This window comes from Schistocerca nitens, chromosome 3, assembly GCF_023898315.1.
Source record: "Schistocerca nitens isolate TAMUIC-IGC-003100 chromosome 3, iqSchNite1.1, whole genome shotgun sequence".
NCBI classification, from domain to species: domain Eukaryota; kingdom Metazoa; phylum Arthropoda; class Insecta; order Orthoptera; family Acrididae; genus Schistocerca; species Schistocerca nitens.
Window position 1 is genome coordinate 317,206,707 of NC_064616.1, and position 17,002 is coordinate 317,223,708.

The 17,002-nt window shown below is 38.5% G+C and overlaps 1 protein-coding gene across 1 annotated transcript in view; it reads left to right on the top strand.

Annotated features, from left to right (window-relative positions):
- The window catches only part of LOC126248285 (uncharacterized), a 59,605-nt gene that overhangs the window by 22,500 nt on the left and 20,103 nt on the right, over window positions 1-17,002 (top strand). Inside the window, exons 2-3 of the mRNA XM_049949136.1 lie at window positions 9,573-9,733; window positions 10,165-10,546. Coding sequence (XP_049805093.1) covers window positions 9,573-9,733; window positions 10,165-10,546 — 543 coding nt within the window. The remainder of the gene's footprint in view (window positions 1-9,572; window positions 9,734-10,164; window positions 10,547-17,002) is intronic.

The window sequence follows — 17,002 nt, forward strand, 5'->3', positions numbered from 1 at the left end:
TTCAGTTCATAGTAACTGATAGAAAGTCAGTGAGTAAAATAATAAAACAGTCTGAAATTCCCCAAGGAAATATTTTAGGCTGTTTGCCGTTCCTTATCAATATAAACCATTTAGAAGACAATCTGAGCAGCCCTCTTAGATTGCTTGCAGATGATGCTGTCATTGACCATCTAGTAAAGTCATCAAAAGATCAAAACCAATTGCAAAATGATTTAGACAAGATACCCATATGATGCAAAAAGAGGCAGTTGTCTCTAAATAATGAAAAGCGTGAGGTCATCCAGATGACTACCAAAAGAAATCTATTTAATTTCATTTACACAATAAATCACGCAAATCTAAAGGCTGTCAGTTGAACTAAAAACTAAGGTATTACAGTTTCAAACAACTTAAATTGGAATGATCCCATAGAAAAAGTTGCAAAAAGGCGAACCAAAGACTGAGATTTATTGACAGAACTCTTAGAAGATGCAACAGATGTACTAAAAAGACTGCTTACACTCTTCTGGAGTATTTCCATGTGGTATGGAATCTGTACTGGATAGGTTTGACGTAAAACATCAAAAAAGTTCAGAGATAGGCAACTCGTTTTGTATTATCATGAAATAGGGGAGAGAGTGTCACAGATGTGGCAACAGAGTTAGAACAGCAATCATTAAAACGAGCTTTTTGTTATTGTGAGATCTTTTCACAAAATTTCAAACTACAGCTTTCTGCTCTGAGTATGAAAATATTGTGTTGTACCCATCCTACATAGGGAGTAAAGATAATCATAATAAAATCAAAGAAATCCAAGCTTGCATGGAAAGTTTGAGGTGTTCATTTTTCCCATGCACATTTCAAGAGTGGAACAGTAGGTAAATAGTCTGAAGGTGATTCAAAAAACCATCTTCCAGACACGTAAGTGTGAATTCCAGAGTAGTCATGTAGATGTATATGTAGTTTGTGGTCACTGAATCCCATTTGTACATTAGCTGAATAACAATTCTTTGGCTTAATTTTTGCCATAAGATCTAACATGTTCCCTCAAAAGTAATTTGGCACACCAACTGCCCATGGTAGCGGGAAGAAATTTTGTACAGTACTACATATATCTTTGTCCCTCTAAACCCACGCATCCTCATTCTGTAGTGGGAAAATTTAAATTCTGTTCCTTACTGTGGCATAAAATGAGAATTTACAAATGATATTTTCCATGCTTTCTCTTGAACATTCCACCACTTCAATAATTTATCCAAGTTTAAATGAAACAACAAGTTTACTGTTACCAGTCATTGTTTATTTATCTCCACGACGCGTTTCAAAGGTTTAAACCTCCATCATCAGGTGGATTTACATTTATTAGTATGGTGTGTGTGTGTGGGGGGGGGGGGGGGGGATTACAATTTTTTGGAGGAACTTGTGGCCCTGTCTAATGGAGAAACAAAACACTATTTTAGAACATGGTTTTGGGTTTCTTTTGACAAAAACTAAACGTGTATCTAACAGTAAAAATAAAATAAGTAAACGAAGTAAAATAGAGTACCTATAGTGGTCACAGGTTCCTTTCACTGCTGTAATACATCACATGTATAGTGTCATATTTTGTAATCAAATATGGCGTCTGGAAACTATTAGGTTTAAGGATCGTATAGCACTAGAGAAAACATTATCACAAATTACAAATAATATACGTTGTAACAACATTGTTACAGAAGAAATTTTTTAAAGGATTTTGGGGATGTTTATTTTGAGGTGTCAAATGCCTGCTTTGGAATAAATATTTCAGTTGGTATATACATCCAATTTTGACAAGTTAGTATAGATTAAACTTTATACTCGTTTATACAATCAGGTGGCATGTTACAAACTTTAAGTGCAGTAATTATGTTGGCTACAGTGGTAAAATTATACACAAATAACAATTTTGGTTGGGATTCACAGTTAGGCTGGAGGCGGAAGGAGTGGAAGAGAAAGAGAAAGTGAGAGGGAGGGAGATGGTGGAAGGAGTGATTGTATGAGAGCAAACTTTACAAAGCAGGTGGTCTTAAGATTGCAACTGTTACGTGTAATAACTGCCTAAAGGTTGGGGTAATACATTGGTTAATGCATTAAAATATGCTGATGGATGTACAATTTGTGCCAGTAGTTGATGTACATATAATTTCAAGCTAACAGGGGATACAAGCTGTTGTGATTATATAATTGTAAATGAGGTCAGTCATACTTGTGTTGTTAACTTGGTGTTTTGTTTCATGCAGATGGGTGGCTATTGCTGATGTGTGGTATTTTGTATTTTTTAGTGCTGCCATGTGTTCTTTGAATCTAATCTCAAATGATCTGCCTGTCTGGCCTATGTAGAAGCAGTCACAGTCCAAAGATTCAATTTTGTACACACCTGTGTGATGAAGTGGGGTAACTTATGTCCAATCTTGTTGTCTGTGGTAAAGGATATGCTTATGCCTTTTCATTTGAAGACATTGGCAATCTGATATGAAATGTTACCTAAAAAGGGAATAGTATGGAAGATGATGATTTTCTTTTTGTTACTTGTGACGTGATTGCTTTGCCATTATTGAGTGTTTTAGGGTGTCTACTATGGAGCTGTTGTAACCATTTGCCATGGCTTTTTGTTTTGTTATTTCAATTTCTAGTTCACATTTGTCTTCAGAGAGTGGTAGTTGGATAGCTCTATTGCTCATGACAGGAAACCGGCAATTTTGTGGGCTGTGGGGTGGCAAGAGAGTTGTGGATTGTAGTATGTGTTGTGGTAGGCTTCCAATAAATTTCAAACTGATGTCTGTTATTCTTTATTCTAATGGTAAGGTCTAAAAATTTATACTGTCATCTGTTTGGTGTTCAACTGTGAATTTTACGTTTTCATGGGAGTTGTTGAATAATTGGTTCAACTCATTGATGTCATGTTTTGTGCCTTTGATTAAAATGATGGTATCATCTGCATATCTGTGGTAGTAGATGATATTTTTTGAGGAGGTTGTGACTGGAATTCAGGATTTTGTCTTCTAAATCACTTATAAATATTTCAGCTAACAATTCAGAAATGTTTGTAGATTTTATTGTTAAATTTAAAGTAGTTGTGTGAAAGTGTGAATTCGAGCAAGGCCATTAGTTCAGTAATGTGAGTTGAAGGGATTTTTTTGTGCTTTTGTAGGTAGGCATTGATTATTTGTTGTGTGGCATCTATTGGCCAGAGGAAAAAAGGTTTTGTATGTCAAATGAAGCAAGTGTGGCTCCATCAGGTACTTCCATGTTTTTGGCATGTTATGTAAATTCTGCTATGTTTTTTAGTGTTCTTTCATTATTGAATGTATATGCTTTTTTGAGAATTTTGAAGAGCATTTTGTTGAGTTTGAATGTTGGGCTGTTTCCACAGTTCACTGTAGGCCTGATGGGGGTCCCATTTTTGGGTATCTTAGGTTGTGATCTAAGGCAAGGTGCTTGTGGACTCATTGTTACAATGTTTCTTGCTTCTTGGATGGTGTGTAGGAAATTTGTGTTTAAAATGTGTTTAATCTCTTTTTGTATTTGAGCTGTTGGATCTTTATGTATTTCTGTTATGTTGTTGGTTTGGAAGAGGTTTAAAGTTTTTTCTATGTATGTAGCTCTGTTCATTACAACAGTTGTATTACCCTTGTCAGCTGTTACAATTATTGCATTATTCATGTTTGATTTAGTCTTAGTAGTATGTGTAAGCGCTTCTTCTTTTTTCTTGTATGCTGGGAATGGTTTTACAATTTCCTTCTCAATAATTCTGTTAATTTTGTGGCAGGCTGCTATTCTGTCATTTCGCTTCTTAAAGGCAATGGTTGAAATCTGTGGGACACTAGTGATGAGCTTCTCTTGGTTCTTTTGGTCCAGTGGAACTGTAATGTTGTGTTTTAAACTGCTGCTGAGTAGTGCCTCTTCTTCTGCAGTGAATATTATATTGGTGTTGTTGAGGAAAGGTGTGTAGAATGTGTGTTTCCTTTGGCTGTTTTGGTTCAGTTTGGGAGGTGACTTGTTTTATAAGGTCGACTAGTTTATTCTTCTGTGTGGCTTTTGTTTTCTGTATGGTGAACTCGGTGTACTTTCTGACTTTTTCGGTTATGGAATTGTACTCTAGTCTATGTAGCAACATCCCCAACTGTAATTCTGCATTATAAACTTCTTCCAGAGTTTCCGTGTGTTTTCCGGTGTTTTCTTTTCAGTTGTTGTGTTTGTTTTGATGGCAGTCTTCAGATAATTTGGAACCATGTTATTTTTGAGACAATTTTTTGTTGAAATTAATATGCTTTGTTGTCATTGCGAGCTTCCCCCCCCCCCCTCCTACTTTTGGTGCTTATTTCCAGTCAGGTTGTTTTGTAATTGTTCTCTGTTTATCTCATTAGAAATTACTGAGCTTTTTTGGCAATGAATATGCTGCCACCATTGTGTTCAATCTACTTTTCTAATTCTATACATAGCTTTTAAGACTTTTTGCCCTTTGTTTTAGATTTCAGTTAATTTTCCAATCAAACCATTCTAGATACACTGAGATGATAAAAGTCATGGGACATCTCCTAATATTGTGTTGGAGCTCATTTTGCCCAGCATAATGCAGCAACAAGTCGTTGGAAGTTCCAAGCAGAAATATTAAGCCATGCTGCCTCTATAGCTGTCCATAATTGCGAAAGTGTTACCAGTGCATGATGATGTGCACAAACTGACCTCTCACTTATGTCCCATAAATGTTTGATGGGATTTGTGTGAGGCAATGTGAATGGACAAATGATTCGCTCGAATTCTCCAGAATAGTCTTCAAACAAGTCTCGAACCATAGTGGCCCGGTGACATGGTGGATGGTCATCCATAAAAATTCCATTTATTGGTAACATGAAGCCCATGAATGGGTGCTTGTATGAACACATATTAACACCCTTGGGCAGCACAGACACATGGCATGCAAATGCAGACATATGGCATGCAAATGCAGAATTTTCGAAGTACCATCTATTAGTTCAATAAGCAATAAGTTTCCAGAACAAAGTTTGGAAGGTAGGAGATGAGGTATTGGTGGAATTAAAGCAGTGAGGATGGGTCGTGAGTCATGCTTGGGTAGCTCAGATGGTAGAGCACTTGCCCGCAAAAGACAAAGGCCCCGAGTTCAAGTCTTGGTCTGGCACACAGTCTTAATCTGCCAGGAAGTTTCAGCAATAAGTTGTACATTATAGAGCCATGAGTGCATCATTTGTACTTTTTATGGCGGGGAATATAAATCCTTTTAAGTCACAAAAGAAAATTTAAACATAATATTAGTTAACTACAGAATGTGAATGTCCCAGAATTAGTCTCACTTATTAATGTAACAAACACTGAGGTAACAAAAGTCATGGAATAGAGATTTGCACGTATACAGATAGCAGTAGTACCGTGTAAACAAGGTATAGAAGGGCAATGCATTGGTGGAGCTGTCATTTGTACTCAGGTGACTCATGTGAAAGGTTTTTGGTGTGATTATGACCACAAGACGGGAATTATAAGACTTTGAATGTGGACGCATGGGACGTTCAGTTTTGGAAATTGTCATAGAATTCAATATTCCAAGATCCACAATGTCAAGAGCGTGCCGAGAATACCAAATTTCACCATTACCTCCACCATGGGCAACACTGGCCGAGGGCCTTCACTTAATGACCAAGAGCAGCGGTATCTGCATAGAGTGGTCAGTACCAACAGACAAGTAACACCATGTGAACGAGATGCAGAAATCAATGTTGGATGTATGACGAATGTACCCGTCAGAACAGTGCAGTGAAATTTGGCATTAATGTGGTATGGTAGCAGACAACCACTGGGAGTGCCTTTGCTTACAACACATCATCACCTGCAGCACCTCTTACGGGCCCATGTTCCGGGCTCATGACCATATTGGTAGGACCCCAGACAACTGGAAAACCATGGCCTGGTCAGATGAGTCCCAATTTCAGTTGATAAGAACTGATGGTAGGGTTTGATTGTGGCACACACCCATGAAGTTTGGAAGATAGGAGATATGAGGTACTGGCAGAACTGAAGCTGTGAGGAGGTGTTTTGAATCATACTTGGGTAGCTCAGTCGGTAGAGCACTTGCTCCTGAAAGGCAAAAGTCTCGAGTTTGAGTCTGGTCCAGCACACAGTTTTAATATTCTAGGAAGTTTGTATAAGTGTCGACAGCAACAGGAAATTAAGCTAGCAGTCGTTTACTTACATTCAGAAACACTCAATAAAGTGACTAAACTGCTGTCACAAAATAAGTACAGAGGTTGCTAACTCATAACATGGCACCCTTATTGTACATCACTAAGTAGGCTGTGCATCATTCCGTGTCCCCCAACTTTTAGCTGTTCATACTAATAAGTGATTGAAGAAATGTGTAACTCATGGATACGTCTTTGTGGATCTTGAATGCAAGTTACTGTATTCTAAAAGAATTGGTTGCTCATGATGGGGGGGGGGGGGGCTGTTGCAGATTAAAATACATGGTTTTATGATACATTTTTGCTATTTCAACTAGACAGCTACTAATAAATCACAGTCAGGTGATATTAACTGCAGCCTTTACCCTCATCTGGATGGCCAACTTACACATTATCTTATACAGGGCCTGTTAATCTTAGGCACCCAGTGAATCTTTGTTTACTGGGCATCAGTTGTAATAATACTCTACAGATACAGAAGGAAGAAAAATTAGAGTTCAACATTCTGTTGGTGATGTCATAAGACGTTGAGCTCAGGATCAGATTGGTGAAGGATAGGGGGGAAACCACCCGTGCACTTTTCAAAGAAGCCTCAGCCTTAATCAGATTAGAAAAATTGCTGAAAACATCTGGATGACTAGACAAAGAACTGAATCACCATTCCCTTATGCGAGCCCAATGTCATACCACAGCGACACATTGCTCATATCTAATGACAGTTGTAATACTACTGATTTTGTCTCGAAAGAATATGACTTACAAGGGAACCTCCCCATCGCACCCCCCGCAGATTTAGCTATAACTTGGCACAGTGGATAGGCCTTGATAAACTGAACACAGATTGATTGAGAAAACAGGAAGAAGTTGTGTGGAACTGTGAAAAAATAAGCAAAATATACAAACTGAGTACTCCATGGGCCACATAGGCAACATCAAGGAGAACGTGAGCTCAGGAGCGCCGTGGTCCCGTGGTAGCGTGAGCAGCTGCAAAAGGAGAGGTCTTCCCACGAGTGAAAATTTTACTTTCTTTATTTTTGCATAGTTATTATCTGTCCGTTCGTTCATTGACGTCTCTGTTCACTGTAATAAGTTTAGTGTCTGTGTCTGTGTTTTGCGACCGCATCGCAAAACCGTGCGATTAGTAGACGAAAGGACGTGCCTCTCCAATCGGAACCGAAAACATTTGATCGCAAGGTCATAGGTCAACCGATTCCTCCACAGGAAAACACATCTGATATATTCTATACGACACTGGTGACGGCATGTGCGTCACATGACAGGAATATGTTGTCGACCCACCTAACTTGTACATTTGGCGAATGGGTAAAAAGATTCTTCTACCTTGCCCGATTTAGGTTTTCTTGTGGATGTGATAATCACTCCCAAAAAAGTGATGAAAACATAAGAGTTTGTCACATAAACTGAAAATAAAAAATTAAAGTTTTTACCCGATGGAAGATTTGAACCAAGGACCTTTCGTTCCGCAGCTGCTCACGTTACCACGAGACCACGGCGCTCCTGCGGTCCCAGTGTCCTTGATGTTGCCTATGTTGCCATGAACTACTCAGTTTGTATATTTTGCTTATTTTTTCACAGTTCCACACAACTTCTTCCTGTTTTCTCAATTGATCTGTGTTCAATTTTTCAAGGCCTATCCACTGTGCCAACTTATAACTAAATCTGAGGGGGGTGTGATGGGGAGGTTCCCTTGTTAGCATTCTTGAAATGTTTCCCATAGCTAGGGGGCGGTAGTGGACAAGCATAAACATACAAGACAACTACTTTACATTAGACTTGTTTAATTGTTGTATTCAGTTTAGCATTTGAAGCTGTCAGTTGAAGCTAAAGGTGGGATACAATTACACATGCAAGTGAATGTGTTATTAGAAGAGAAGGTATGTGCAACTGCACAGCACAGTGTCAAACAAAAATAAACGTGTCAGTGCAAGATATACAGTAATGTTTGCTTCATGTTGTTAGTATTTTCCACTCAAAATAAAAACTGACAGATCTGATCTGTTTCACATTGATTAATACAGTGTCATACCAAGTGTGTAAATTATTGAATTTCTTTATTTTCTTTATTTTGTGTGTAGTGTCAGCATAACCATTGTAAAATTCTTGAATCCTTGATAATATAACTGGACTCTCGAATATGTGCTACTTGTCTTGTCTCGATGGGAATTTTTATGAATTACTTTGATGTGCTCCTCCAGAACTACAAGTTTACAACTGGTGTTGAATCACATAACAAACCTGTTTTATTTCTTCACACATCAATTTTCCATATACTGCTGTCGGCATTTATTCTCACAGTATTCATTCAGTTTATCTGTTTGGTGCCGAATCACGTGCCTAGTTTGTCATGTACCTCATTTGCTACTAATAAATGGGATTTTAAGTACAATAATCTACCAATTCTTAATCTTGCAGTGCCATTTATTAAGTCAGTTGATACTAAGACTTCTGCTGAAAGTTTTATAATACAGCCCCAGAAATTTAGAGACTAATCCACACAACTCTGTATTGAATACATTTCTAAAATGAACTGTAGAAAGACCAAGTTACAGATTTATTGGACCACATAATGAAAAATTTGATAAAAATTACAGTTTTAATGTCAGGGGCAGAAACACTCTTTCAGAAACTGATGACCCAACACACTGTTTTATTGAAAGAACAGCAGAAACAGCATGTCATACACTGCTAAGATACTGTCTCAGAAAAACCATTTGAGGTTCGTTGCTGGCAGTATAGTTAGAAAACTAAGTGCTTATAGAAAGGTGAGTGAGCTACTGAAAATGTGTCTCAACATGAGAGTACACCTGAACACCTGACATTTGTGTAGCCCAGATACCTGCCATTAATGTTGATGAAAGTACTTGAAGATGATAAAGAATTAAATATGGTACAAATAGCTGCAAAAACCTTATTGGGTGTGTGCCAACATACAACTACTAGAGTTAATAAGTAGTTTTGTAGTGTTAAGTGGATGAATTGAAACAGAAACAATTAGGTTTTGTGTTAATCAGAGTGAGACTGACATCACACACAATTTATTTGTGTAAATTGGGTCCCAAAATTAGTTTCAAAATTCATTTAAAATGTATATAACAATTTTTCCTGTCTTTAGCATAAGGTACTTCTCCTTGATGAAACTTCCTCAAATCTGACTTTTTCTCCAATCATCCCTCTCCTCCCGCCTGTTGCAGTCATCACCCCCTCCATGCCCAGTACATATTTCTATGCACTGTAGGTGAGTGCCTGATTTTAGTATGAAGGGTAGTAGTATTTGAGAGGAAGTCCTTTGCAGTTGTAATTTGAAGCATCACCATCAACAAAATTGAAATTTGTATTCATTTGTGTGTTCTTTTGTAGAGGGGAGTGCGGATGGACTACGGAATATCAAAGCGTAAGCTTCTTGATGTTTTTCATAGACTGTGTGTTCCTCTGCCACAGAGGCAATACAAACTTTCTCGAAGAGGAAAGGAATTAACAAAAATGCGTGAAAAGCAAGAACAGGAAAAGACAAAGCAAAGGTACCGGGCAACTTTATCTCTTTGCTTAACGTTTTTAAACTGTTATAGCTTGTTCTTCGTGCTATTCCTAAAATAAAGCAAAAAAATTTACTTGTGAGATGTGTAGCTCATTATCTGTACATTTGACACAATTTAAAGATTTCTAATTTCTTGGTATCATGTTAAGTTACTGAGTAGAATCATTGCTTTCTTGTATGTCACTCATTTACAAGTGTGAGGTCTGAGGTCATGATTTGGGTACTGAACTGCTTGGTTACTGGATTAGTCTGAGGTTAAGTTGATTTTTGCAGTTTCATGTTTCATTAAGCACTTTGAAAAAGCAGCTAGCCGACTCATATTTACTTACTGCTGAAATATTTTAAATACTCTTAACAACTGTATTTTGTAAGTACTGTACAGATGTTTTCAATATATTTTCTTTTCCAATACAGCACATCTGTTACAAACAATAGTCCATCATCATCATCGTTGTCATTATCGTCGTCATCATCAACAATGCCATATTCAAATCGTCAGAAACAGCACTCTGACCATACAGGAAAGGATCGTTTAAAACCACCTCCAGATCTTACTCAGAGTAAAAAGATCAAGTTGAACACCAGCACCTCCACATCTGGAAGCAGTAAAGCAAGTAATGGAGGTGATAATTTCCTTGACAAAATAATCATTAAAAGTAAATCAACTGACAAGAAAGCTGATGTAAAAATAGAGAAAAGCCAAAATGAAGAACAAAATGCAAAGAAGGATGTTTGTTCAGAACCTACTAAAGCAAAAAAGATAACACTGAAGAGACCTGTTATTGAAATGGAAGAGGTAAGTTAATACAACTACAATCTATAATGTTCTGAAGCCTTGGAACAGCATATTTTCTTAATAGCCTACATTTCTAACACAGTTGTGAAGATACCGTAAGCACTTTTGTATTTTCTTGCATCACAACATGTAATTAAAAAATTTGCTCATATTTCTACCACCAAATGAGGTGCCACAAAGGTTCAGACAATGAACTTGTATTTGGGAGGTTGGTATGTCAGATTCCTGTCTGATCATACAGATCTACTTTTTCCATAATTTCCCCTAATATCTTCAGGCAGTGCCAGGATGGCCCTTTGAAAAGGGCACAGCAGATTTTTTTCCCCATCATTCCCCAATATGAGGTTTTGCTCCTCTAAAGACATGAAACCAAAATCTGCCTTCCTTGTGTTTCTGTTGTGTTGTCTAAGCATCTGATCCATTTTATTGAATCCACCATTCTTTCATATTGACTTATTTCTGAAAATGACACTGATTATAAAATTAGAGGAATTTCACTTCATTTGGAGGCTTGCTGGCATTCATTCTTCCTGCACACCATTCACAAGTTGAACAGGGAAGAGGGAAATAATAGTGGTACATGAGGTACCTCCTGCCTGACACCATAAAGTTGCTTTTGGAGTATAAGAAAAAAGTTATGTAACACTCTCATTAGTTGTAACAGTATTACGAAAAGTTGCTACTCACTATATAGTGGAGATGCTGAGTTGCAGATAGGCACAGCAAGAAGACTGTCACAATATTCTTAAATTACATCCTGGATTTTCCATTGTTTGACTCTTATTACTTGCATAGTTTGTGTTTTTTAATCAGAAACCTCTGTCTTAATACTCTTTTGATCACAGATAGTTGCTGCATTCTGCCACATGTGTTGCGGAGGTAAAAGTAAGCCTGCATTTCTAGTGCAATTCAGTAGTGTTTGCTGTGTCTCCAGTGTCACTTGTACATACTGTTTAGTCAACCAACTAGCCTGGAAGGATCATTTCAATTTTAGGCTGTGTTCACATTGTGACTTTACAGCAAGAAAGATTATCAACATGGGAAGTTTTGTGCTGAATTGGCATAGAACATTGACATCTTTTGAACATTCACTCACTATGGAGAGATGCAAAACATTGAAGATCTGCCTAATAGTGGTTGTGTGGAACCAGCAACATCAGCTAATGATAACTACCACCAAATTATGGCTTCTAGGTACCTTGAAAAGAATACAATAGATCTGTGCACTGCCTTTTGAAGGCAGTTGGTAGGGCTGTGCCAATGCAGACAGTATGCAGCCATCTCCATATGATCAATTTTGCTTCCAGGCATCTGTCACGAACCACACTACAAACTCCTGAGCACCATGGTGCACAAAAAAAGTGGGAGAAACAACACATTGAATAGAACGTGGATCAGTAGTGTCTAGTACTCTTCATTTATGAGTGCAGGATTTATCACATCTGTTGATTGAGTGTTGTAGAAAAGTGTGGAGGTGTCCGGGTAACAATGTGTGTGTGAGGCATGTGGGTTCAGCAGGAAGATGAGTCAGTCTTGTTTCAAGCCTGTATTGCACATGGAGACTCGATGCTTGTCATCACCATTGGGGGTAATTGGAGGGCAGTGGAGTAATGAGGCAGGATCCTTCAGCCCACTGTCAAGCCATAAAGTCAATATTTTGGCAATGGGTTCATCTTTAAAGACTACAGTGCATGAGCAGTCTGTGCCCACCTCATTAACACTTTTTTGCAGGAGGCAGGAATCATGTGAAAGGAATGATCTGTGGTATCTGCTAACAAGAACCTAATGGATCATATTTGGTATCAGTTGAAAGTTGCAGTGCATTGATGCACGACGCCTTCTCACACAGTGGTTGACCTCAGGAGTGGTATTGCTGAAGAGTGGGGCAAGTCTGACGACCTTGCTGACTGCACAAGTAGGGATCCAATAATGTTACAGTGCATGGGGTGGAGTAACACATTATTGAATTAACCCAGAAGCAATTTATTTTTTGCAAATGTACTAAATCTCTAAACTCCATCCAAATAGGCCTCAGAAGGGGCGACAGTACTTGCCGACCACTGTGTCATCCTCAGCCGGTAGGCATCACTGGTTATTTCTCAATAAAGTAACGTTTTCAGTTTCATACAGTTTATTCTTTCACTCCCTGCTCCCCTTGAATTTAAAGCTCATGCATGTCTGTAGCTATGAGTTATGATCAAAAAGTAACAGGAATTTTTGTTTTTCTTAAAGAGTCTTTATTTATCATCATCAACTTTGTCCCCTTCATAGCAATCCCTCACAGAAATAATATGCTATTGCCAGCACTTCTTACAGTCTTTGAAGCACTTCCGAAACTCACTCAAAGAACAGCTTTTACTGAGCTGAACGTGGGGCACATGCCACACCCCAGTAGGTATATGGTTCTCTTTGTAGCTGTACTTAATATCTCTAACTTTTTGTGGGACTCAGATGGCTCCTGATGATCAATGATTACTCTCTTGTCCTTCTTGGGAGCTCATTTTGCAGTGTTAATGCCCAGTAACCAATAAAGAAAATGATGGAGGGTAACCCATAAACGTGTGTTCTAAGTAAAGAGTAGAAACAAGTAATCGGAAAATTTCAATCTGCTAATATATTCTTGTCCTTTCCAGTAGCAAAGAAGGGTTTACAGGGGCTGGCTGGGGCACTTATATAAGTGAAATGCCTCTGTAATAACCTTCTCCTAGTGGAAACGTCTACATACTACTCCAGTTAACAAAGGGAAAAAAAGCAGGGGGGGGGGGGGCTATATTGTCACAAATTTTTATGCAGTGCTAGGAGAGGAGTATCTTCAACAATCCTATTGGGTGAGGTGTGAGCATTGGGGTGGTGGGGCAGGGACATTTAAATATGACTTTTTTTTAATGTTTTTCTCGAATAATTCGAAAACTGTGGCTCCTAACACAAATGTTTCCCAGTACCAAATTAGACTACATTAATGTTGTGAAAAAAAGGTCCTATTCGTTTCTTCTCTGAGACTAATAGCTTCCTCATTGCAGATGGAATAATTGCAGATTATTAAAAATTGTGTTGTAACAATATAAAATTGTTTGTTTTTAAAGTTGATTACAAATTAAATGTGTGTAGCAGTGGAGCCATATTAAGGGAAAATTGTGTTCCTGGGGTGATACAGGGTGATTTTGGGGGGGGGGGGGGGGTTGTGAGGAGTAGAAACATGAGGGGAGGTAGGTCGCCATATCGCCATATGGTGTTCATGCACTTCCTCTTTCATAGGTCTGGAAACTGGAGATAGAGCAGGTGATTCCCCACTCTTTCTACCCCACTAGGTCACAAGAAGCAACTACATGGTGTATCAGAAAGTTGTAGTGACCCTTTTGCAGTGTGCATACAAAATACTGGTGATGTAGTGTGTAGACATGCCAAGGGGTTGTTTATTTCTCACAAAATGCATTATCACTACACGTAACACAGATATAAACTAATAATGCTAACAAAAGTAACACATGTGGACAGAATCTGTGTAAACCTCTGCATACTGTTTTACACTGCTAGAGGGGAAACTGATTCATAGTCATCACCTACAGAAGCTGTAGTGTCCTTCTGGGAAATGTGACTTCCCTCACTACAAGGGCTGCTTGATTTTCAGTTCACAGATGACAGTACCTCCCCAGCATTTCCTGTCCAGTTCTCTTACGTGAACAGACAAAATAACTTCACTGAGTTCATGTTTATATAGTGGAGTTATTTTCAGTTTATTAAATGAATACTTTTTGCTGGTGTTAAGTGTGGTATTGTATAAAACGTGTTCCTGTAAACAATGACTAGAAATGTTTAATTTGTAAGTGTGATGTTGTCAGTGACCAATGCAGTATTTCTTCAAAGGGACTGGATTGTTAAATGTGACACCTTGCTGCTCTCAGTCATTGACAGCATGTCGTAAAACCATATAGTTGTGTTGTGGTCATGTGTTGGTGAAGTTAACTGTGTTACTGATAGGTTACATAAATCCATTCAGGAATTGCTAGCACTTGTAGAGTGAGCTGCCCTGAGTGGAGCCACTTACCATGCATCCACAGTGTATCCAAGAGAGTGGGGGGGGGGGGGCGGGGGCAAGGAAATATGTCTGATAGAATGGGACTGATCATGTTTAAGTAGTCTGTAATGCATTACTTGTCTTACGTTCAAATATATGATGTTCTGTAAGACCTAGGTGACTTACCTCAGTTGTAGAGGTATGCATCTTAAGCCTCTGGGTCTCTTCAGATGTTGAGGGAGCTGAGGCTGGGGCAATGCATTTGATATTCTGCATACTGTGTGAAGTATTCTGCATACTGTGTAAAGTATTACAGACAGTGATAGTTGAGACAATGAAATTGATGTCAAATACACATTTACAGGATATTACCCTTGGAAAAGGCTCTTCAGTGTGAGAGGTGGGGGAGTGGCCTTTCATGGAAGAACACAACTGCCACACAGGATGACTAAGAACCAATTTTTCCTCGAGCAGTGTAAAAAAATGTGCAGTAATTTTCTGGATTCTGTCCATATGCATTACTTGCGTTAGTCCTGTTAGTAACTAAGTCTGCATTCCATGTAGTGTTAATGCCTTTTGTGGAAAATAAATGCTCCCCGGGCATGTCTGTGCCCTGTGTCACTAGGGATTCACAACCTTCCTCATGCTTCTATGGCACTTGTCTCCCTCCTCTGCACTTTTACATCCCCAGAACATAATTTATCCCTTAATACAGTTCTGCTGCACTTAGATGTGGTTGTTTTTGAACCTACATGATTTAAAGATAAATGTTACTTTTATATCTTTTGAACAATATTTTTTAATAATCTGTGATTTATCCGTTCTCTGAACTTGGAAACTATTAGTCTCAGAGAAAAAATGAGTAGGACCTTTTTTGTAGGAAAAAAGCCATTGATTTTGAGTTGCTAGAGAAGAACAAAAAAGTTACTTTTAAACTTGCCCTCACCGCAACACTCGTACCCCACTGGTCAGTATGTTGTTGAGGCCACTCACTTCTAACACTGGGCAAATATTTACAACTATATGTTTTTTCTTTCCCCGTAATCAATCTTTTTTGGTCCTTATTGACTAGGTTACACTGTTGGGTTAACAATCTCCTTAAAAGTAAAAAATTCTGTGATTATCTGATAACAGCAGAACTGTCCAATACCTTGTATTGTGGTAAGAGTGCTACAGCTTGTAATGACATTTGGATGTGAATATTTTTGAAAGAGCTGGAGGAGGAAGTAATAACTGAAATGACAAATGTTATGAGGAGTATAAATGGAGAAATTAAAAAACAGTCCTTTAATCTGACATTCAGTTCTCCATTGTAGTCTGAATATATTAATGCAGATTTCCTACAAATTAAGGTACATCTGTACATCAAAAATACAGTGAAATGTTTTACGTGTTAAAAGTGTGGTCACACAGCATTAGGGAGCAGTGGTCAAGCATCGTGAGAGAGGTGTGTGACATGGTGGCTCTTGAAACTGGTGTTGCATGTGTGGCCCTTGAAGAAGAAGAAGAAGAAAAGAAGAAGTTAACTGTTTTCATGACCATCCAGCTTTCTGGGGAGAAATGAAAATCTTAGTGGTAAATGGCTCCTGATATTCAGTGAAATGTAAATGGCATCAAGTGAAACAACTGACCTTCCTAGTATGGAATAAATTGCTTTGTATACCTGCAAGAGACTCATTTTAAATTTTTCCACATTGCTGCCCTCCAGGCCTATAAACTGCACAAAAAAGTGGACAAAGAGCAAAAGGTGGAGTTGGAGTCTCTACCAGTGATACCTGGCACCCAGTGCCAATCACCTCGCAAACAACACTACAAGCAGTAGCTCCTACAATACATGTGGGGGGGGGGGGGGGGGGAATACGGAAAGTTCAAAAACACAACATATTACCATGCCTAATATGGTGTAGGAAAACCGATAGCAGTCAAAACGGCATCTAGTCATCTCAGAATGAATCAACTTAGGTTGTACGTGGTTTTTAAGGAAATCTTACACCATCCTTCATGCAAAATAGTAGCAAGTTCAGGCAATGATGCTGGAGGTGGATAGTGACGTCCACTGTTCTCTCCAAAGTAGATCACAAAGGCTCCGTAATATTGAGATCTCGTGACTGTAATGACCAGGAGAGATGCAATTTATCCTCATGCTCACAAAACCAGTCCTGGGCAATGTGAGCTGTGTGAACAGGGGCCCTGTCATCTTGGAACACAGAATCGCCATTGGTGGACAAACATTGACCTGATGAAACAAACTGATCACATAATCCTTGGTGGTAATGCAGTCTAACAGAGTAACCATGAGGACCATGCGATACTACTATATGACTGTCCAAATCATCACCAAAGCCCTGCCAGGTTTCACTCTTGGGATGTAAGAATTGTAAACTATGTGAAACAAGACTCATCTGACCAAATGACATTCTTCCATTGCTCTATAGTTTGTA